Source organism: Corapipo altera, unplaced genomic scaffold (assembly GCF_003945725.1).
Source record: "Corapipo altera isolate COAL_440 unplaced genomic scaffold, ASM394572v1 62, whole genome shotgun sequence".
Taxonomy (NCBI): Eukaryota; Metazoa; Chordata; class Aves; order Passeriformes; family Pipridae; genus Corapipo; species Corapipo altera.
In genome coordinates this window covers 10,832,960-10,855,364 of record NW_020884894.1, presented here as the reverse complement: position 1 = coordinate 10,855,364, position 22,405 = coordinate 10,832,960, and the positions used below count along the sequence as shown (strand labels likewise).

At 57.6% G+C, this 22,405-nt stretch overlaps 3 protein-coding genes and 1 non-coding gene across 6 annotated transcripts in view; 3 read left to right on the top strand and 1 right to left on the bottom strand.

Moving 5' to 3' along the window:
• Positions 1-1,026: 1,026 nt before the first annotated feature.
• On the top strand, positions 1,027-1,099 carry TRNAK-UUU. Its single transcript has one exon. It is a non-coding gene; the product is annotated as a tRNA-Lys (tRNA).
• A 651-nt stretch (positions 1,100-1,750) lies between these two features.
• LOC113948732 (SNF-related serine/threonine-protein kinase-like) lies at positions 1,751-8,746 on the bottom strand. Of its 3 annotated transcripts, none has more exons than XM_027646568.1 (6): positions 8,677-8,746; positions 5,566-6,178; positions 4,054-4,195; positions 3,668-3,880; positions 3,429-3,566; positions 1,751-3,269 (listed from the first exon to the last, which is right to left on the bottom strand). In XM_027646568.1, the coding sequence occupies exons 2-6, from the start codon at positions 6,170-6,172 to the stop codon at positions 2,426-2,428; spliced, it is 1,944 nt and encodes a 647-aa protein (XP_027502369.1). In that variant the 5' UTR covers positions 6,173-6,178; positions 8,677-8,746; the 3' UTR covers positions 1,751-2,425. The 3 variants fall into 3 exon arrangements, with proteins under 3 accessions (XP_027502369.1, XP_027502368.1, XP_027502370.1); XM_027646567.1 differs by lacking the exon at positions 8,677-8,746 and adding an exon at positions 6,830-6,877; XM_027646569.1 differs by lacking the exon at positions 8,677-8,746 and adding an exon at positions 6,771-6,794.
• A 2-nt stretch (positions 8,747-8,748) lies between these two features.
• AGRP (agouti related neuropeptide) lies at positions 8,749-11,569 on the top strand. Its single transcript, XM_027646679.1, has 4 exons — positions 8,749-8,841; positions 9,655-9,854; positions 10,087-10,181; positions 10,811-11,569. Exons 2-4 carry the CDS (start codon positions 9,671-9,673, stop codon positions 11,000-11,002), a joined length of 471 nt encoding a protein of 156 aa, XP_027502480.1. The 5' UTR covers positions 8,749-8,841; positions 9,655-9,670; the 3' UTR covers positions 11,003-11,569.
• A 445-nt stretch (positions 11,570-12,014) lies between these two features.
• Positions 12,015-22,405, top strand: part of ATP6V0D1 (ATPase H+ transporting V0 subunit d1) — a 34,280-nt gene continuing 23,889 nt past the window's right edge. The window contains exons 1-2 of the mRNA XM_027646650.1: positions 12,015-12,209; positions 21,836-22,007. Coding sequence (XP_027502451.1) covers positions 12,080-12,209; positions 21,836-22,007 — 302 coding nt within the window. The 5' untranslated portion in view covers positions 12,015-12,079. The remainder of the gene's footprint in view (positions 12,210-21,835; positions 22,008-22,405) is intronic.

Here is a 22,405-nt window from a genome sequence, read left to right as displayed (position 1 = left end):
CTGCACTGCTGGGCTCACACCTCCAGGCGTGGGTTAAAAACAGCGGGCTCTAATTAATCAGGATAATTAAGCTCGTGCTCTTGTTCTGTCAAGACCATCCCCCTCCACCCTGCGTGGGGCTCTCTGATCTCCCCTCCAGGGCAGTCCCGCGGCTCATTAGTCCCGTCCCCAGTCCCGGCAGAAGGGGGGCCGGTGCCATCGCTGGCGGCTCTAATTAAGCCAATTAGTGCGCACGAGGTGTTTGAAGAGGCCCCACGGGGCTCTCCGCGGGCTGTCCCTGGTGCTCCCCCACCCCACCAGCCTTTGGGATCGGCTTTAATCACCTCCAGCCCCTCACTGGCAGGGTGGGTTCCCTGAGGGGCAGAGGGGTCTCATCCTGCACCACGCGCAGGAAGAGCAAGAGAATACGTGGGGAGGCCTTTGGGTGCCCACCCGAGCTCACGGTTCCTCCGAGGGCTCTGTGTCTCTGTAACCCAACTCCTCGCAGCCGCCTCCCTCCCGCCTTACCCCGCTCCTGCAAAAGCGCTGCTGGCGCTCGGATCCGAACCGAGGTTGCTGCAGCCCCAGAGCACGGACCCCAAACCCCTGTGCGATCCCAGCCCCAGAGCACGGACCCCAAACCCCTGCGCGATCCCAGCCCCGAGCAGGGACCCTCCGGCACAGAGCACGGCCCCTGTACGGTCACATCCCCTCCCCGTTCCTCTCCCACGGCAGGACCCTCCCGCCTCCCTCTGGGAGCTCCGGGGAGCGGCGGAGGTTTTACAGCCGCTCCCGCATCATCCCGCTCCCCTCCCTGCCAGCGCATCCCTGGCACCGCATCTTCCCAGGGCGCATCCCCAGGATGCCGGATCAGTGCCCGCGGGATTCCCAGGAGCCGGGTGATCAGCCCGGTGTGCGCTGGCAGCCTCGCTGGGTGCTGTGGGGGTGGGAGAGGTCAGAGCAGGTCCCCACACCATCCTTCCAAACGCTGCAGCAAAGTGGGGTCCCCCCACGTGTTCTGGACATCCCCTCAAGGCCCAGACAAGAGCCTGGATAGCTCAGTTGGGAGAGCATCAGACTTTTAATCTGAGGGTCCAGGGTTCAAGCCCCTGTTCAGGCGGTGGCTTTATCCTTTAGGAGCAAGAAAAGGGAGCCTTGTGGGCAGCAACAGCATCCCCTCCTGCTGCTGGAGTCCCTGCTTCTTTTCCCACCACCACCTCCCCCAGAAACGTTCCAGGTCCAGCTCATTCCCATGTGACACCCTCATAGCACCGCTCTCTTCTTCCAGTCACCCAGGAGTGCAAAGAGAGGGATCCCACACTGTCATGGCAAGACAGACAAGGCTGTTACACGAGAAAATAGTGAGAAATAGAATGGATAGGAGAGAGAGGCACAGCAGAGCTGGAGGGACAGAAGAAAGGGCTGGGGTGGGCATTGGGGGCTCAGGGGTGGCCCTGGGCTTAGGTCACCTCAGGCTGGGGGTGAGGAAAGCAAGTGGGGGGGATCCTGGGGCTGAGTGTGGTTTTGCCTTGTGGAGTTCTGCAATACCCTCCACGGGCCTTTTCGCATGTCCAGGCCCTCCCTCACCTCTGGGTGTTGCTCTTCCCTATCCTCACTCCCCTCTGTTCCATTTTGGGCCCGTGCCCACCCCAGCTCAGGCAGACGCTCCCGGGAACCCACCCCTGGTGCACGGGATGCCACCCCTGGTGCCCTGGCCTTGGCAAGGCCGGGGGGGGACAGTGGTGTGTTTTCACAAGATGCTGCACCCCCATCAACCCACGAGCTTATTTTATTGTCCCGATGAACTTTGCTTCCCAGTGGCTCCGATCCTTCCACGCGCACGCGCCGCGGCTCGGGCCGAGCGCCGGCCCGCGCCTCCGTCGGCATTCATTTCTTGCCAGCAAGAAAACAAAGAGATAATAAATAGGAAGCTTATTTGTGGGGAGGGCCCAGGGGATGGCCTGGGGTCACGGGCCAGGCTGTGCCTGGCCCCGGTCGGGGCCAGCGGGGGGGCTGCAGGCGGGACAGCCCGGCCACGGGCCGTGCACTCTGCGGGGCTGGGCATCGCCGGCCCGGGGGGGCCAGGGGGATATAGCAATCTCTATTTAATTACAGTAAAATAGACTATTTAAAAAATTATTTCTAGTAGTTAAAAAAGTGTCGTGGTCCATCGCACCCCGGCAGGGTCAGGGAGCTGTCCTGGGGTTTGGGGACGAGCTGGCCAGCACAGGGATGGACCCCAGTCTGCTTCGCCCTCGGGAGGGCCCGTCCTGGGGGGTCTCTCACAGAAGGTGTCCTGAGGGGGCTGGCAGGGTGGCCACCACGGGTGACAAAGCAGGGCACCGTGCCCCCTGCCAGCCCCATGGCCACTGGCAGACCAAAGGCAGGGGAACGGGTACCCTCCCACCCAGACCCCACAGTGGGGCTGGTCCCTCACCCCGGGGCCTTAAATGACGTGACAGCAGTTGAACTGCCCCAGCGAGAGGAGGCTCTCCTTGGAGCCCGGCCGCAGTTTGAAGGCCAGAGCTTTCTCGCAGAGCGGGATCTGCAGGAGCCTGTCCCGCAGGCTGCCCCCCTTGCCCTTGCCCGGGTCCAGCTTGATCACACTCTCTGCACCCCCTTCGGTGCCTGAGCTCTCCCCTGACTGCTGGGCGGGGCTGGTGGGAGCCCCCTGCCCTGGGGACGTGTCCGTGGGGCTTGGGAGGGAGGCAGGGGTCGTCTCTGCCCCCAGCACCTGGGGTACCCCAGCAGAGCTGCTCTGGGGTGACAGGACGGCTCTGCTTTCCTTGGGAAACTCTGACGAGGAGCCCCCAGGCTCTGTGTCCTCCTCCCTCCTCGGGGGCTCAGCTCCATGCCCCCGTAGGCCCAGGAGACCCCAGCCCCCTGTCGCTCCCTTCCCTGCCCAGGCTGCCCCCGGGCGCCCGCCCCGGCCCCCCAGCTCAGCCCCCGTCCCCCAGACCTCCCCACGGCCGGGTGGGCGGTGGGCACGCAGGAAAGCTCGCATCTGCTCCTGGTTCAGCGAGCTGCTCTTCCTCTCCATGGCGCTGGGCCTCCCCTCCTCATCCTCCTCGTCCTCCTCTTCCTCCTCGCAGATCTGCTGCAGGGCTGGGGTGCTCTTGGTGATGGTGGTGTCGACGGCGGGGACCTTCAGCAGGGTCCCGGTGGGCTGCCGGCCACCAATGTCCCCTCCGGGGGGCAGCCGGGACCCCCCAGCGAGGCTGCCGGGCTCCGAGAAGGGCAGGAGGCTGCTGGCACCGCCCCCGGAGCCAAATGTGTCCGATAAGTTGGTCCTGAGGAAGGGGAGAGAGGGAGGGAGGTGTCGGTACCCAGCTGGGCATGGAAAGGGCTGTGGCAAGGAAGGGGACAGGGGACTGGCCAAGACCCTGCACTGGGGACCTGGGATGGCATGAGGGGGGGAACATGGGACAGGGGGAAGGAGAGGGACTCACCTGCTCTGCACCTCCTTGGCCAGGTTGTAGACAAGGCTGAGGTGGTGGCCCTGCTTCTCCCGCTTCTCCCGCAGCATCCTCTCCGCCAGCAGGAAATACGTGGCCGTGATGTGGTTGTAGCGATCGGCTTCCAGCGCCCTGTGCGACCGAGGGACTCACGTCAGCACACCACGGACGTGCCGGGACCCCCTGAGCCCTTTGCAGGGGCTCCCACCTCGGCATCCCAGCCCAGCACTCACTCCTGGATGGTTTCCCGATCCGCGATGTTCCCGCACATCATGGCCTGGAGGATGATCTCGTGCTCCTCCTGGGACACGCGCTTGTGGGAGGTGAGGGGCAGCAGGGAGTGGCTGGCGGGGGACGGGTCCACCCCCTGCAGCCACGTGTGGCCCTCGATCTGCTCCAGGGATGCTCGCTGCTTCGGGTCCCGCTGCAGCATCCTGGAGATGAGACTGCGGGGAAAGGAGCGACGCTGCAACCCTGCAGCAGCACATGAACCCCAAACCAGGCAGCTTTATCCCGCCCTTTTCCCACCTCAGCTCCCAGGCATCCCCGAGGGATGGGGCACCCACCCCAGGGGCAGCATGTTGGGGTCTGGGGGTGCAGCGAGGGGGGTGGTGCTTACTCAGCACACTGGGCCGAGACGTGCGGGGGGACGGTGTAGCGGCAGTCCATGATCATGGTGAGGGTCTCGCTGTCATTGGCCTCCTGGAAGGGGGGGTGGCCGCACACCAGCATGTAGAGGATGACCCCCAGGCTCCAGATGTCTGCAAGAAGCAGCAGCAGTTCAGGTTGCACTCCCCGTGGGCTGAGATTCTTCACCCCAGGGACCCCGGGGGGGCCACCCCACCAGCCCCTAATGCTGATCCAACAGACACCAGTGGGAGGCAATGGCTCCCAGGTCCTGCCCCATGGACAGGGGGACTGCAGCCCCACCAAGGCGGGGAAAGACCTTCCCCATCCCCACATCCAAGCAGGGAGGCCAGCCCTGAACTCTGTCCTACCAGTCACTCACCCCCCGCCCCTCCAGTGCCATCTCATGTCATTCCTCAGCTTCTCATTCCCAGACCATTCCACCACAACCATCCTGGCACTGGGCTGTGCTGCAAGAGACTGCAGTGATGGGATGGGGACACAGCACTGATCTGGGCTTTCAGGCTGTGTGGGCACCAGCTGGAGTGGGATCACTGCCCTGTCCTGAGGGCAGGGATGGAGCCAGCAGCATCTTCACTGGTCCCTGCCCAGAACACAAAACTCCTGCAGAAGGCACATTTAGGATGCTGAGCACGCCCCGGGGCTCTCTGTTAATACCTTCAGCTGCTTAAGTCGAGTGTTCGAAAATTTCTCATCTGCGTCGGTTCTCTCCCTTCATTTCCCTTTCAGCGCCACCAGCTTATTTTCCTGCCGCCTCCATAAGCTATCCCTGCTCTCTGCTCGGGATCCGCCTTTTCCTGAGCCAACGCTGGGCTTTTTCCTTTAAGGGCTCGTGTTTTGCTTTGCTAAATCCTCCTGCCCTAATTCCAGCCAGCCAGCCAGCTCAGATCCTGCTTCCCTCCCGCGTCCCCTCTGTCACAGCAGAGCCTCTCAGAGCCCCCAGCCCAGCTCCCTGTGCCTTGAGACAGGCTCCCCAGGCCCCCGTGCCCCAGCCAGGGGAGGAAGGGCGCTGGGAGGCACAGAGAGGAAGCGGTTTTTAGGGCGGGGATGGAGCAAAGGAAACTTTCGGAGCTCCTCCACCCAAACAGCAGCATCCCAAGCAGATTTCCTTCCGGCCTCACCTCCCCCAAATAACCACTAGCGCCAGATTGCCGGCAGCTGTGTCCTCACTCTGCTTCTCCCGAGCCCCGGCGGATGCCACGACGGACTCAGAGCCTGCTCGGGCTTTTTCCCCTCCCCGCCATGATCCCTGTGGGATCTCAGTGGGTGCTGGGATGGTCTCTGCAAGGAGGACCCCCTGAGCCAGGGCAGGGCTGGGCAGCCCAGCACCCAGGGGACAGCCGTGCTCCCTGCAGGGACAGCAGGGCCACCGGGTGCTCCCAGCATAAGGGGCCAAAAGCGAGGTGGTTCCTGGCTGGCAGGACCACACTCCAGACATGGGGTACGAGGGAGGCAGGTCCCCAGGGTGCCTCACCACCCTTACCCACAGCCGGGGCGTCGTACTCATCCCCGAGCAGGATCTCCGGCGCCGAGTAGGCCAGGGAGCCGCAGCTGGTGGTGAGCATCTTGCCGGGCTGGAAGCGGTTGCTGAAGCCGAAGTCGGTGAGCTTGACCACCCCCTGCTCTTGGAAGAAGACCACGTTCTCGGGCTTGAGGTCGCGGTGCACCACGTGGAGCTTGTGGCAGTAGGAGATGGCGTGGACGATCTGGGCGAAGTAGTGCTTGGCCCGCGGCTCGGCCAGGCCGCCCTCGTGCCGCATGATGTGGTCGAACATGTCCCCGCCGTCGCCCAGCTCCAGGATGAGGTAGAGCTTGGCGTGGGTGTCGATGACCTCGTAGAGGCGCACCACGTTGGGGTGCTGGACCAGCTTCATGCAGCGCACCTCCTGCAGGAGCTGCCCCGCCGCCTCCCCCGCCAGCTTGCTCTTGTCGATCACCTTGACGGCCACGCGCTGCCCGGTGAAGACGTGCCGTGCCAGCTTCACCACGGCGAAGTGGCCCTTGCCCAGCGTGCGCTCCAGGTCGTACAGCCCCGCGATCTTGCCCTCGCCACAGCCCTGCGCCCCGGCCATGGCGGCGCCCTCGGGCATCGGGCGCTGTGGGACGGAGGAGACGCTGAGCAATGTGGGGTGAGGGATGGAGCTCCCCCGAATACCAGGCCCCCCAGCACCTCGGGCATCAGGACCCCAGCAGCTTGGGTACCCTGACACCCCAGCTCCCAGTCCCCATCCTGGGATCTAGGCACTCATCTGTATCCCCACCTCCAGCCCCCAGCACCCTGGACATTCCAGTACTCCCACCTCCACTCCCGAACATCCCAGGGTACCCCATTTCTCATGTCCAGGTCCCCAGCACACTGAGCACCCCAACACCCTCTCTTTCAGTTCCCAGCACCCTGGACATCCCTTTACAGCCCCACTATTTCCCAGTAACCCAGAGGGCATCCAGATGTCCAGCACCACAGCACCCCGGGCACCCCAACACCCCTGCCAACAGTCCCTCATCACCCTGATCACCCCCATACCCCACCTGCGTGTTCCCAGCACCCCGGGCACCCCAAGACCCCCACCTCCAGGCGTCCAGCACCCCTGTCACCCCATGCTGCCACCTCCAGATCCCAGCACCCTGGGCACCCCAATACTGCCAATCTCCAGGTGTCCGGCACCCTGGGCACCCCAACGCCCTCACCTCCAGACCGCAGCACCCCGAGCACCCCGGTGCCCCCCCTGCAGCCCCCCGATACCCACCGCAGCCGCTGCCCCCCGGTGCGCCCCGATGGAGCCGCTCTCCCCGGGGCGCGGAGCTGCGGCCGCCGGGGCTGCGGTGCCCGGGTGCGCCCGCCCCGCTGACGTCAGGGCGGCTCCGGGATCGCGCCTTAAAGGGCCCGGCCCGGTGCCCACCGCGGGTCGGGGGGGATGCTCCTCGCACCTCCCGACGGGGAGACCCCGGGCACCGCCGCCCCGACGGCTCCAGCGGCCCGGCTCCTCAGTGCCCGTGTGGGGTGGGGGCACTGAGGGGGCATTAGCGGTAACGAGGGCTGGTGATGAGCTCTGTGAGCCGCCCGCCTGCCTGGATGCTTCCAGGAGGAGAGGGAGAGGGATAGCCGCCTGCCCGGGGTTGTCTCCCGAGGGTCCCGCTGTGGGATGAGCTCGGCTGTGCTGCCCTCCTGCCCGGGGTGCCCGCTCACGGCACCTCCGCTGTGCCCCTGACCCGCTCCATCGCCCGCTCCCACCCTCCCTGCAGCCGGGAGCACCGAGCCGGGGGCGCAGCCCCGGCCCCCCTTTCCTCCTCGCTGTGAGCCCTCTTTTCCTGGAAGCGGCCCGGCGAGCGGCCGGCAGCCTCATTTAGCTCGTTACTGGCCATCGGGATGCGCACAAAGCAGATGTTGCTCCTGCAGATTAAAAAGCTCTCAGCGCGGCCGCCCTCATTCCCGCTAATGCCTTCCCAGAAGTCCTGGCCCGCGGCCCCGCCGGCTGCAAACAGGCCCTAATGAGCCGGGCCGAGGGCCCCGAGCGGCGGTGGCGTCAGCGGGGACGGGGACAGCAGGGCTGGGGACCCGGAGCCCCCAGGGCTGGGGATGGAGGAGCTGGGGCTGGATGGGGCACTCGGCACCCACCTGGGCCTCGGGGATGGGAATGGGAATGGGCTGCCAAAGCTGCCTCTAACCCAAGATGAGCCTTTGTCCAGGCACGTGGGTGCAGGAGACACCGGGGTGCTGTGCTGGGGGGTCCTGACTGGGTGTTGTGAGCTGGGGACCCAGGCGGGTGCTGAGTGTTTCCAGCAGCCAGAGGAGATGGGACACGGCAGTCGAGCCTCTCGCTGGTCCTACACTCGCTCAGCCTGCCCCTCAAATGCAGCAGGAATCAGATCATGCTGGGACAGGGAGTGTGAGGGGCAGAGGGGGCCTGCAAAGAGCCCCAGGGCTGGTGCTGCAGCCAGGAGTGGTGGCTCATGCTCTGCTGGGAGGCCTGGGGGTCCCCCCCATCCAGGAGCAGCCTGGTGAGGGCAGAGCCTGGGCTGTCATCCTCCCTTGCTGGGAATGTCACAGCCCACTGAACCTATGTCTTATCCTCCCATTTCCTTGCAGCACTGAAGTCACTCAAGGCCATGAACATTCCCGAAAAGAGCCTGGCTCTGGGGAGCTGCAGGTTTTCCAAAGGAATTATGAATGAGAGACACGGTTAGCCTGGAGAATCTGCAGATGGCCAGTGGTCAGAAACTGGAGGACTGCTGGAGGCTCTGGACTATGAGTGGACGCTTGCCAGGAGATACAGATAGGCAACATTCCCTTTGAAAACCAGTCGAGCTTGGCATGTTTTTGGCCAGGAGCCCGTAGCCCTGATAATTCTCTATTTGGAAACTAAGAGATGCCCTCAAGTTGCAGCCTTGGTGCTTCTCAGGCGTGGCTGGAAAGGGAAGCAGTCTGGAAGAGCGGTGGGGATCACTTCCAAGACACCTGGGGGTTTGGGGGTAGCGGGGAGCTGTCCCTCCCACGGCTGTGTGGGGCGCAGGGCAGGAGTCCCCCCTCCCACACATTGCCCCGGCGGCTGCTCTCCATCCAGACAAAGCCCGTTTTCCAGAGAATCCCACCTACCTGGTAGTTAGTGGAGTCATGTGGCTGCAGCACTTAATTAATAAAAAGCCGATATAAATCCCAGGAAGCGTGTGGGGCGGAGGACACTGAGGCAGAGAGCGGTGGTGGCGCTTCCAGCGGGCTCGGTGGAGCAGTGAACGACGAGCCCCCTCTCTGCTCGGAGAGGTCAGTGCCTACCGTGGGAAGGGGCTTGGCAGCGTGTGGGGTGTGACTCCCACGGGTGTGGGGCTCCCTGAGGCGCAGAGGGGTCTCTCCTGGCAAAGAGCTGGGTGGTTGCGTGGGATGGGGAGAAAAGGGGTGGCCAGCATTGGGCTGCTAGAGCCAGGGCTGGAGCCCCAAGGTTGCTAAAGCAGCAGGCACTGGGTTTCCCGGGATTTGGCTGACAGCAGCAACTGTGGTACCCCCTCCTGACCCCTTTCCTTTTGCTCCCTAAGAGTCTCCCTGCTTTTTACAGCTTTCAGGCCCCCAAAGCCCACAGCCTGACCCTTCAGCTACTCCTGTCCCCCAGCCCAGTTTGCCCAGTCCTTCCCTCAGCTGTGCCCACTGTTGTCCTCCCCCCACCCAGCGCCCAGCCTCTATTGGCATTTCCATGCTCTGAGCCTGGCAGGAGCCGTGTGGGATGTTTTGGCCGCATCCTCAATGGTCTGGTGGCTGCTGAAGGCTGTGAGTGGGGCAGGGGGCACCCTGAGCCACTGCACAAAGGCTTGGTCAAGTCTCAGTCCGTTCTCTGCTGCTCCCCCCTCTCTGTGGGGAGATCCTGAATGTGCCCATACATGGGGTGCCCCACAGCACGTGCTCTGGAGGGTCCATGTGAAGCTCCCAGGTGTGTGGGGGCCCAAAAAAAGGCTCTCAAGGCCAAGGGAGCAAACAGCCCAGCACGGTGGCTGTGCTGGCAGGGGCTGCCCCTCGCTGACACAGCACTGCTCAGGGGGTGATGCCAGCGAGGGGGGCTGACACCGGACGGGCCCCTCTGCGCAGGTTGTCCCCCGGGACCATGCTGAACGTGCTGCTGCTGTGCTGTGGGCTGCTGCAGGGGATCCAGGCCGTCCTGGACCTCAGGACCACCGACCTCAGCTGTGGGCACCTGCAGAAGGCGAGTGCCGGGCTGGAGGGCGTGGACAGAGCCCGCCACGCCAGCCTGCAGCGGAGAGCCAAGGAGGCGCCTGCAGAGCCAGTGGGTGAGTCCTGTGGCCCCCCCTGCCCTCCACTGACCCCCACCAGCTGCTCGCTGCACTGCCCAGCGCCCCAGAGTTGAAGTGGGGGTCCTCCTAAAGCAGCACAGATTCTTCTAACCCTGGCTGGTGAGAGCAGCCTGGCTGCCCACAGGAAGCGGGGCCTTTTTCTTGTGGGGAGCAGAATCAGAGCTGACCCCCCAGCAGCCTCCTTGTCCAGCCTCTCTGTATCTCACAGGACCTCTCCCCAGGCTGGGGTTTGAGCAGATGGCCCTGGAGGTCCAAGAAGCCGATGGTGACCTCGTGAGGAGAGGTGGTGTGCTGGAACCACAGGTAACCCTGAGCTTTCCTTCAGACACCTCAAAGAGCAGGAAAGCATCAGGCCACAGCAACCTTCTCTGTGCCCCTGGGGCCAGGGGAGGTTTGGAGCCCAGCACGGTGCTGCCTGGGAAGGAAGGCACTATCTGTTCATCACCTGGGGAGCAGCCAGGGCTGGGATGAGCTGAGGCTGCCCAGAGACACAAGGGGCTACAGCACTCAAAGGAGGGTGGTGCAAACCTGTGCTCCTGCAATCCATTTAATTAACCTCAAGTGCAGCCCAGGAAGGCTCTGTAGAGCAGCAGCTCACTGGGCAATGCCATGTTCAGCCTGGCTCAGCCCTCAGTTCCTCTGTTTGGGCAGAAGGCACAGCACCCTTCACTAAAGTCCAGGCTGCGCTTCAAAATAAATGTGTGCAGAAAGGCCTTGAGACACAGTGGATGAGGCAGTGAACCCTGCAGAGAGACCACGGGGCTCAGCGGTGATTTCCAACAGGCTGAGCCCGGAGTTGAGCACGACTGTGCACTGCTGGCAGTGGCAGGTTTCAGCAGCCACTCCTGGCTCTCTCCCACGCAGTCCTCTGTTGCTGGTGCAGTGGTCCAGCACCAACTCTGCCCCTGCTGTTCCTCCTCTCTCCCCTCCAGGCATCCTCCACAGAGCTGCAGGCTGCGGGCCGTGAGGAGCGCTCCCCCCGCCGCTGCGTCCGTCTGCTGGAGTCCTGCCTGGGCCAGCAGGTCCCCTGCTGCGACCCCTGTGCCACCTGCTACTGCCGCTTCTTCAACGCCTTCTGCTACTGCAGGAAAATCAGCACCAATTTCCCGTGTGGCAAGAACTAGCGCCCGCCCCGCGGGGCTGCTCCCTGCCCACGCGTGTGCCTCCTCCTCTGCAGCTCCAATAAACCAGCCCTTTGCAAAAGCCACTGCTGAGTGGGAATGGTGTGCTGTGTCCGCTGGGGATCTCAGGGGAGAGGGGCGGCAGCAAGGGGAGGGTGCCTGCACATGGCTGGGCACCGTGTCCACACAGCCAGGAGTGCAGGGCACCTCCACGTCAAACAAAATGAGCCTTTCCCGGCTGGGTAAGTGGTGTCTCAGCAGCAGGGGTGCTCCTCCAGGTGATGTCTTGGCCAACGCTGCTGTCACCCACAAAATCGGGTTTTTTCGCTGATGTGCAACGAGCCAGTCCTGACACACTCGAGAGAGAGATGCTGCTTATTGATTTCAGAGCTGCCGAGCCCGGGTGCTCAGGGCTATTCCGCAAATCCAGCACGTCCCACTGGACTTGCCAGTGTTGTTATTCACACACAAAGTTCAGAGGCAGTAAATTCCCAAGCACAGCCGCTCTGTTGGGTTGATTGGTAATTTCCATACAAATCACATAACCCAGGTAACTTCTACTCAGGGGAAGGGTCTTCACCTGGGCAGGGCCTTTTTGACCTGCAGGCATGATTTTTAGTATTATAATGAAGATAGTTCAGGTCTGTGATACGTGGACCCAGAGTATTTTGCCAGGCTAGCAATGTATCCATAGACAGACACCAACATCTTGATTTACTGCACCCCTAAAGCCTGTCAGCTCCAGGGTGTCCCTGAGTAAGGGGTGCCAGTTCCACTGATCAGCCCTCCTTCCCTGCTCATTAGGCTTGGAAGCACACAAAGGTCTTACACCGAAGAACACCCTGACTTAAGATAATCCTGACACGCTCCGCACTTGGCGACACCTCCGCGTCGAACGCCGCTATTTAATTTATTCCCAGGGCGCTCCCGGGCCGTGCCCGACGATTCCTCCTTCCCCCCCCCATCCCCTCAGGCGGCTCCCGCCGCGCAATGGCTGCCGGGAAGGGGCCGCTGCCACGTGACCAGCGCGGGGGTCACGTGAGGCGGCGGCGGCAGCGCTCCCGGCCCGTCCCCGCCGCCATGTCGTGCTTCCCGGAGCTCTATTTCAACGTGGACAACGGATACCTGGAAGGGCTGGTGCGCGGCTTCAAGGCGGGGGTGCTCCGGCAAGGGGACTACGTGAACCTGGTGCAGTGCGAGAGCCTGGAGGGTGAGTGGTGGGGAGGGTCAGAGGCTTGCGGGAACAGCCCCCCCCCCGCCTTCCCCTGCCATCCTGAGGGGAAGGTCCGGGCTGTGGGCTGAGGGGAGGTGGTGAGGGGCTGTGGGGAGGCGAGGGGCTGCCTGGCAGCGGCGAAAAGAGTCCACAGCGGCCCTGTCCCCTCTTCACCCCTCAACTGAGGCCGCACTTGGTGTCCCGGCCCCCGCCGCCTCAGCTGACTCAGTTTCCCGGTCAGCGCTGCCGTGTGATTGCCCGGCGGACACAGCGCTGTGAGGGAGCTTGGTCTCCCTGTACTTTCCTGGGGTGGCTGTATAGCTGTGGTTGTTGGGAGCCTGGTGGGTTTTGTCGGGCATTGCTGGTGAGACTGGTTTTGTAGCTGCACCCCCTAAATGGCAGGAAACCTTTTTAAGGCCAGAAGTAAGGCTATTGGGGTAATCTAACAATCCCCGATACCCATGATTAGTTTTTAAGGGGATCAGGTCACCTAGGAAGGTACCTGCTGTTATTGAAGGATCACCAGTGGAAAAAATCCGGTGCCCATCTGAGTAAATTCAGCAGTGAATTGCCTGTTGCCTGTGATCTTGAGTTCTTTTTAAAGGCTAATTCTGACTCCCAGACATAATTTCTTTTCTAGATCGGTGTGTACAAACCTGGAGAACTTTGGAGGTTTTGCTCTGTAATGCTCATTTTTTTCACAATGAGGGTGGGGAGGCCCTGGCACAGGTTGCCCAGAGGAGCTGTGGCTGCCCCATCCCTAGAAGTGTCCAAGGCCAGGTTGGATGGGGCTCTGAACCACCTGGGATAGTGGAAGGTGTCCCTGCCCCTGGCAGGGGGTTGAACCAGATGGCCTTTAGAGGTCTTTTCCAACCCAAACTCTTCTAGGATGCTGAGATCACTTGTGGTCACTCATCAGCTTAATTAGTTGCTGTTAAACTGTTTCTCTGATCAGTGCCCTGCCCGGTTTTCACTCGGCAGTGTCTACAACCTGGATCAAAAATCACAAAGATTAAAACCAGGCCTCTCTTGAAATAGGCTAGAAATACACGTGTCTGGAAATGTTGGTTGTTTCTGTCAGTGGGACTGTAATTACTGGATTATTCTTTCTTCCAAAACTATTTGTTAAGCATCAGGTTTATACTGACAATCATTGCTGAGTGGTTAATTAACCCTGAGTATGTAGATGGATCCCTGACCAGTTGAACCCTGGATACAAGTTACCTGGAGCTGCTCACTCCAGGTAACAACAGAATGGGAACAGAGTGCTGTCATGTGCCTCAGCCTCTACCTTAAGAATTCCCAAGCTGTTTTTACTTAGGAGAGAAGCTCCTTCTCAGCTTCTCTTTTTGGCAGCTCTTTGCTTGCAGTGGTCACTGTCATTCCTACTGTGGAGCCCAGGGCCTGGAAGAGGGCAGTGGGAGTAACTTCTGCTCTCTGGGTAGTCACAAGTGTCAGCATGCCCTGAACTGTGACTGTGTCACTTCCCTGCAGTGAACTTCCTCTTTGGAGTCTTTCTGTACTGAGAGCTTCTCTTTTTTTTCCTCCCTTCCTTGCTTTCTGAACCAAGTTGCCTGAACCTAGTTCTCCCTCAGAGTGGTGTTTGCTGCATTTGGAATGAGTCAGGTTGGAGTTCCCGTATGTTTGCCGTGGTATCATTGGTGTCCTGCCCCCAACAGCTCTCTGGTGGCAGCTCCTGCTGTGCTCCTTGTCATGCTTCCTTTGGAACCTGAAGGCTCTTCCAAGTTCACTGTCAAGCTTGTTCCTCTTCACCTGACTTTCTGTGCCCCTGCCCACTGTGCTTCTGTAGAGGTGTTTTCCTTCAAAGGAATGTTGCTCTTGATCACTCATGTGGGGCTGTGGTCAGACTGTTTCTTTTCTCTGTCCCTTTAGTTGGGATTTTCCCGCTCAGTACTTGTTTTCTGTGCTCCACAGACTTCTACCATGCATTCTTCCTCTCCCAGGTACTTGTCTGCACTAAATCCAGGCAGTGGCTGGCGTGTTAGCAGCCAAAATAAGTACTGGGACAGAAAATACTCATACATTGTTCTCTACTCTCTGTTTTGTCTTCTCTCTGCCTCTTGTGTGCAAGTCCAGCTCTGCAGTTTGCCCCAGTCCTGGAGTGAGTGATCCTTGGCCATGGAGAAATCCTGAAGGACCAGGGCTGTTCTGGGTCTGGTCCTGGCAATCGGGTATCTGGCACCTTCCTGCTACTGGCACTGCTTGGAGGATGCTGTGCTTCCAGGTGTGAAATGCTGCTCCCTCTCGTGTGCTTGGGTTGCTCTGGAAGCACAAAGGGATTGACTTCTCTGCTTCAGGACTTGGTCTGGCAGCTCAGTGCTGCTGGAAGGAGGATCATGCTTTCCTGTGATCCTCTGTGTTCTCTGCTTGTCTGATCACAAAGTAACCTGACTCAAGCTCTTGCCTCTTGTCGAGTCAGAAGTAGCCAAGTGGGCTGTCTGTGGTCAGGCTCCTGAGCTGGCCTGAAGAAGAGCAGAAAAACATGTCCAGGACTGAGGGGGGCAGTGAGAGCTGTTTTGGCTTAAGCTTTCTCGTAAACCCTGCAGCAATAACATGTTTAATCCCTTCATTCAGCATCAAAAGTCCAGGTGCTTTGGTTGTTTCTCAGCCAGAGGCCCTGTGACGTGCACCTGTGCTGGGATTGCTTGGAGGCTGCCCGGCCCTCCCTGTTGTATCCAGTTCCTGCTTCTGACACAAGGTGTCAGTGAAGGACCTGGAGCCGCCTCCCTCAGCTCCAGTGGTGTGAGCATGGATCTGTGCTGGAGTGGAATCTGTCTGGGGCAAACAGACTTACAGGTCACCCAGATTTCTGCTGTCAAAAGGTTGGCGAGTCATCTCCAACTCCTAAAGCTGTGGTAGCCTGTTAGAGGTCTGGTATCCTCTCTGGAGAATGAAAAGCTGTTGATGTAGTTGGACAGTGGTGCCACTTTTAAGCAGCAGAGTTCAGTCTGGGTCTGGAATGTTGGTTGTGGGCTGGCTTTAATGGTGGTCTGCAACCCTCCTTACTGTGAAATGCACGGGGAGCCCAAGAAATGCACAAAAGCATCTTGTTTAGAACCAGGAATGTCTTTACCTTCAGGTCAGTGTTCATGAACCTCCTACTGCTAATAATTCCTCTTGCTTCCACAGCAACAGTGTAGAAAACTGTTTTCTTTCTGACCTGCCAGTGTCGTAGAGGGGATTGGTGTGGTGAAATCCAGCTTCTAGCTGGGTGATGAGGCTGTGAAGTGGCCTGCTGAGGAGTGGCAGGGACTTGGTTCAAGCCTGGAGGTTTCTGTTAGGAGAGGTTTTCCAGAGGCTGCGTGTCTCCAACACCACTGCTCTGTGGGTGCTTGTACCTCTGTCCATGCAGTTGGACAGAGTTGGACAGTCCTCAGCTGAGGACTTTCCATGCCATATAGAATAGAAACAGTGGTGTGCATGTGGAGGAGCAGGATCTGTCCATGGAGTGTGTCCTCTCTGCACCAGGCTGAGCACAGTGTGTGCTTTTGTTTTCACTGTCCCAAAGATCTTTTGTTCTCCCCTGGAGGCTGCCTTTGCTTTGAGGTGTTCAGCACCTGAGAAAAGAGCTGGAGAGGTTGTGCTACCCTTCTCTTCTCCATTTTATCACTGTGGTCCTGGAATTTGGGCCCCAAAAGGCTGGAGCTGGTCTTCTCTTTCAGCATAACCGTATGGGCAGCATGTCCTCTCTTGTGCAGAGAAGTTGCATTGCTGCCAGAGCTCCACACCTCCAAGAGTGCTTTTGGTGGAGCTTGTGGTGTTCTCACAGGTGCAGGGGGAATGGCATAGATCCTTTCCTGTGCAGCTCCTTTGCTGTACTGCCAAACAAGGAGGGGCCACTCAGTGGTCCTGAGGTGTGGCTGTGCTTGGATCCCTCTGGAGCTCTGAGGGTGGTTCACTCTGAACTCGGGGGGTGTAGAAACCAAGCCATAACGTGGTGGGGACCTTTCATCCTCACCCACACGATGAGGATGCTCTCTGTCTCCTGGTATGTGTAGGAGCCCTGGGTGAAAAGCTGACCCTTGCATGCTGGGACTGTGCAGGAGGACTGTCCCCTGTCCCCAAGAGCTTTCTTCTGCCAGATGAGGCAGAGTCACAGCGTCTGAGAGGCTGTGCTGCTGATCTTGGTGCTTTGTCCTGCATCCTCTGGTGTAACCACTGGCTGTGGCTGGTTCATCAACTGTCCTGTTGAAACAAACTCCAGGAAAACATTTTTTTATTGGAAGAAAGATAGCCCTTCCATAGCCTGCTAGATCATGGTGGCAAACAAACACTGTGGTCCCTGGCTTCCTGCAGGGTTCAGCGGAGGCTCTTTGCTGTTTGTTCTGGCCTCCTTTACTGGGCAGAGACCTACTTCATAGCTTCTCTTAGCTAAACTTCAAGCAGCAGCCGAGGTCAGCTTCTGAGTACTGGTGCAGCTTCAGCCCTTGTTTGGGTCCTGCCCCTCGTTAGGAGATGATGGTGTCTGGGTTTCCTGGCAGGTGTTGCTGCTCGGCAGCCCGTCAGTGCTTTCATCTTGTTGTTTTTCCTCGGCTGTCAGCTCCTGCAGCAGGAGACTGCTTTCTGCCCTGTTTATTTTAGCTTCTGAGTGATTTGTTGCCTCTCCCCTGAATCACTGCAGTAGGTGCTGGGCTGATGTCCTGTTAGTGCACTGGACCTCTGAGGTTACAGCTGTGGCTTAGAACAGTCTGCTTTTGGAGAGGGTGGGGATGCAGGCAGATGGGGGGGCTGTGACCTTGCCTTTTGGACAGATTAGGAGGGGGCTGCCTGCTTGAGGGCACATGAGCTGGTTGTGCTGGGTTTGAAGCTCTGAGAGGGTTGAATTCAGCCCCAGGAAGGGATGTGATAGAAACACAGGTTGCTGTTTGGTGCTGAGGACATTTCAAACAGGTGAAGAGCCAGAGATGAGACACCGATGGAAGAAAAGGCCAAAGATGATGCTTCTCTGTGTCTGTGGCCCAGAGGAATTTCCTGCCTGACAACAGAGAAAAGGTGGCACGTGACTGCTGGTGATGTGCAACCACAGGAAAGGTCTTAAATTCTGCAGGGAACAACGGGTCTCTGAGTAATTCCTGAGCGAGATTTCAGAGAACCAGCTTCAGAAGTGCCTGAGGTGGCTATAAACAGACCAAACAAACAGCAATAAGGCAAATGGTAATGACTGCAGTCTCCTGAAGGGAGACGTGGGCAATGTAGCTGATCTGCAGACTGCTGTGTAATCCCTCAGCTGCTTTACTGCCTCCAGCCTGGGAGATGGCAAATGATATTTTAATTTTTATATAGGCAGTGATGGCCCCAGGTGCTTTGGAGCAAGATGTCGGGGTTACAGCAGATAATTTGCGTGAAAACATCATTTCAGCTGGGAAGTTGCAGAAGCTGATTCTGTGCCTGTGTGTGAGAAGACAGATCAGTCCTTGCCTCGAAGTGCTTGAGCCCTTAACTTGATTCAGAGCTCTGCAATGCAGTTATGGCAGGATGCTGAAGAGGGACAGGGTGGAAGTCTGAGCTGATGGGGCCGTGGATCATTCTGTCTGAGCAGGGCTTACAGGACAGGCTTTGTCTGACAGACTAAGGGCTTGATTCCTTGGCAAAGCAAACTTGCAGGAGAGGACGGCTGTATTACTGTGGATCTGAAGTCTCTCGAGAAAATGTCATCTGAAATGTCAAGGTGTTGGCACAGCAGGGTGTTGAATTAACCTTCTGTTGTGTTTGTGGCTTATGTAAAGGCAGCTGCATGAGAACCAGAGGGCCTGATCTGAGAGCTGAATGGAGGTGGCTGTAAGTCCATGTCGTGGTAATCCCAAGCACTGTCCTACTCAGCTAAAAAGGGCTGTCGTTCTGACAAGCTGTCGTGTTCTTGCACAAGGCAGCTTTCTGGGAGCTGTGACCCAGCCATAATTTACCAGCGTTTGCAGGGGAGGAGAGAGAGCAAAAGTGTTGTGGTCATTCAAGTGCTCCCTTGCCAAATACTGGCTCAGTCTGTTACTCAGTGTGTGAACCGCTTGGAAAAATGCCGAGCCAGGCAAATGTACCTCTTCAAATCAATCACTGGGTCGAGGCCGTGTGCTGCTGTTAGTCAGCATCTGGAGGAGCTCCCTGGGAGGAGCTGGGCTCTAGGTGCAGGTCTCCCTCCTTTCCAGCAGGCAGCTGGGGAAGAGGCACGGCAGAAGACTCGCAGCCAGCTCTTATCGACGTGCAGCGTGTGCGATCTGTGGCAGCTGCCCCTGCCAAGGGGCTGCTCTTGCTGCCAGAGGCCGACTCCAGCTCGGTCTGAACTTGTGTTGGGAACTTGAGCTTTTGGAGAACTTGGGGCTTGCTCAGCAGTGGGTCCACTCATTAGTCACCATGCTACTGGGACATCTCTTCTGGCAGGAAATTTGTGAAACCACGAGATTAGTTTGTTCTTAACCGAGAAGCCTGACATGTGAACAGTCGTATTAAAAGCTCCCAAACTTGGGAGCTCACCCTCTTGGCCGGAGCTCAGTGACCAGCACAGCGGCTGGAGGAGGACAGGCTCGTGTAAGGAGCTGATACACTGTGGGATGCATTGAGTCAGGGTTCATAAATCCGGTCCAATTTTTGGAAAATATGTTCCGTTTTGTCTGCTTGGGTGCTAAGAGATTCAGAAAAGTTTAGTTTCTGCAGTTTGTGGCTGGCCTTCCCTGTAAAAATGAATTCCAAGTGTTATATAAACATGGCCATTATTCGAGTTGCAACATGATGTGCTGGCTCTTGTGCTGTGGAGTTGGGGGGACGACCCCCTCGTGGAGCAGGGCAAAATGTTCTGGGCAAGCAGCTCATGGGAACTTGCTCAGAGCTGTTGAGGGAGAGCCTGCAAGGCACAGTGTGCAGCCTGGGTGGCTCTGGTCTAGTTGCAGTGCAGCTCTGACTTCCTGGAAGTACAGCAAACTCTCCTTTTCGTGTCACTGTGTCTCTAGCATCAAGTGACCTGAGGGCAAAGCAGCTCCTTGTGACCTCAAAAGCAGAGTTTCAGGTTGTGATGACACCAAAACAAACCAATGGTATTGGACTTGAGGAAACAAGATATAACCTTTGGAAGCTTCCCTACTGAGGACAGATCTGGTAGGATATGCAATAGCTGCTTCCTCTCCAATGTCCTGTATAGCTCCAAAACAACATCACATGCCTTTTTGGGCAGGCTTAGCTTTCGTTAGGGCTCTGCACAATTACAGGGAACTACAAGCAGGAGGTGTGTAAGTGGAGCTGCTTCAGTCCCCTGTCCCCTCCTTCACAGCCTGATTTTATGTGTGTAATAGTCTTACCAAGACCCTTTCTCTCGTATTCCTTATCCAGATAGTGTTTTCCCACCTTGAAGGTGTGAGGATAAGTTGATTGTGCTTCAGTAGAATAAACCACAGCTATTCAGCTGCAGCACAGTCTGGGGAGCAGAGGTCTAGCTTAGGTTTCTGCTTTGCTTCAGTGATGTGTGTTGGTCAGGAAGATCTCTTTGCTGCATCCAGAATTCATAGAATCATAGAATGGATGAGGTTGAAAGGGACCTTAAAGATCATTTAGTTCCAACCCCCCTGCCATGGGCAGAGATACCTTCCACTGGACCAGGTTGCTTCAAGCCCCATCCAGCCTGGCCTTGAACACTTCCAGGGATAGGGCAGCCAGAACTTCTCTGGGCAACCTGTGCCAGTGCCTCACCACCCTCACAGGGAAGAATTTTTTCCTAACATCCAATCTAAACCTACTCTCTTTCACTTTGATGCCATTCCTTCTTGTCCTGTCTCTCCCTGCCCTTGTCCAAAGTCCCTCTCCAGCTCTCCCGTAGCCCCTTCAGGTATTGAAAGGCTGCAGTAGGGTCACCCAGAGTCACTCTTCTCCAGGCTGAACAGTCCCAGTTCTCTCAGCGTTTCCTCACAGGAGAGGTGTTCCATCCCTGTAATCATCTCTGTGGCCTCCTCTGGACCGGCCCCAAAAGGTCCATGTCCTTCCAGGGCACAGCACTGCAGGTGGGGTCTCACCAGAGTGGACTAGAGGGGCAGAATCCCCTCCCTTGCTAAAACTAAGAGTGTCCCCGAAGTTTCCTGTAACCCACTGAGAAACATGACAGAAACTGGGTGATATTTAAGTCTCTGGCCTTTATGTCCCCTCTCTATAAACTCCATCTGTTTCCTGTGAGACTGAGCAGTGGGAACACCTTCGTAACTAAAAGTGCTGGTGAAAACCATCTTTGCTAGACCCTCTTGGAAATACTCAGAAGACTTGAAGTCGGCTTGGAAGCTGTTGGACCCTCCCATCCCTTGGGCTGAGGACAATATTGGGCTGTACAAGCTCAGGTTGGAGCCTGAGGAGAAACTCTCCAGCTCATGTCTGTGGCTGGGTGGGATGTCAAAAGATGAGACTCCTCAAGCCGTGCTGAGTCCTTGCTCTGACCTGGGTGCTGTGGATGCCTGTGCTGTAATGCTGAGGACTCGTGTGGCTCAGCAGAAGGGAAAGGCAGCCTCAGTGCTGCTGCCTCAGAGAAACCAGGGAGAAATGTCTTCTTTGTTTTCTCTGGATGGCGCGTTCACATCTGGTTTGACTCAACTCTTCCAGCTGCTCTCCTTTCCCCGTAAAGGTCTTGAATCCCTGGGAGGTTGCTTGCCTAACTGGCCCTCTGAGGTGAAGCTGAAGGGAGATGAACATTGTGTACCAGTGCTACTAGTAGAGCTCTGAGGAGTAGGATTATATGACGTTCCTCAGTTCTGGATTCAGTTTTTCCATAGAGACACTTAAATGCTTTTGGCTCAAAATAGGGCTTTTATCTTGACAGAGCTCAGCATGTTGTGGTTGCTTGTTGGCCAGGACTGCAGCTTGGTTGGGCACCTGACCTGCAGCAGGGGTAACAGAGGAAACAAAGGTTTCCTCTGCTTGAAACTGGAGGAGGGGAAGACTTCTGAGCATGTTCTTCCATCCTGGGCAGGGTTTGCCTACCATGTGAGATGGATTTAAAATGGCCTTCATCTTCACCAGCCCCTCTCAACCTCTTAATGCCCGACTTGTCTTTATCAGTGCAATTAGCTGGGCTGGCTTGATGATGTCATACCAAGCTGGTTTATAATTTCAAAGTTGCTGTTCATGTTTTTTTGGCTTTGAAAGCTTTTTAGGTGCCTCCACATCACTCGTGTCTGGGTGGATGCAGTTAGGTTCTTGGTTGTGATTGCTTCAGCCTGCAACCAGAGCCCTTTTGGCTAAAGGGAGAGTTTAAGTTGGTTTTTTTTTTTTTTCCTTCCCTAGATTTCTAGTAAATACTTCCTAGAAATGAGTAATCTTCCACCTTGACCAAGCACAGTGAACAACTGGCACCAGTGTGTGCTCAGTTGCACAGATGGTGTCACGGTTTCCTCTTTAAGGGGAGGCAAGGCTGATATGGTGAAACACTGATCATTTGGGTCGTCCGTGATAAAATTGAGCACAAATAAAAGTGTGTGACTGAACACATGGGTTTTGTCTAGGAGAGCTTTCAGAGAAGAGAATGCCTGGAGGAGTGCTGAGCAACAGCTTCCTTGGCTGTGCTGGAAAAAAAACCAAAAAAACAAACCACCAAACCCAACACAAAACCCTCTAGAGTGAAATTATTCTTTCTTTTTCAGACTTGAAACTGCACCTCCAGAGCACAGACTATGGGAACTTCCTGGCCAACGAAGCCTCCCCGCTCACTGTGTCCGTCATAGACGACAAGCTGAAGGAGAAGATGGTGGTGGAGTTCCGTCACATGAGGAACCACGCGTACGAGCCCCTGGCAAGTTTTCTGGACTTCATCACGTGAGTACCAGCTGTTGGTGAGCAGCGTTTGAAGTGCTCTGTTTTTCCGGGCTTGAGAGCTCTCAGACCAGCTTCTCAGCCCTGTGCCTGCTGTGTTTTCTGCAGCTTCTTGAACGAAACTGTTTTGGTTGTGTCTGGAGGTCTGAAACCAGCAGCGCCGTGTCGCTGTGTTGTTAAAGGCTTCTGCTCCTGGGATGTGTGTGCTCCATTGGCACAGCTGCTTGGCTGCCTCCCATTGCAGAATTGGTTCAGCCTCTACTACAGCTGTCACTTATCTTTGTCCCTTGTGTGAAATGCTCCCGTTTTCTTAAAAACTATGATCCTGCTGCAAAATGTAGGCATGCCATGCATGTGCACGCTGGCAGTTGCCTGCTAGTTCTGAGCCACTGAGGTCTATC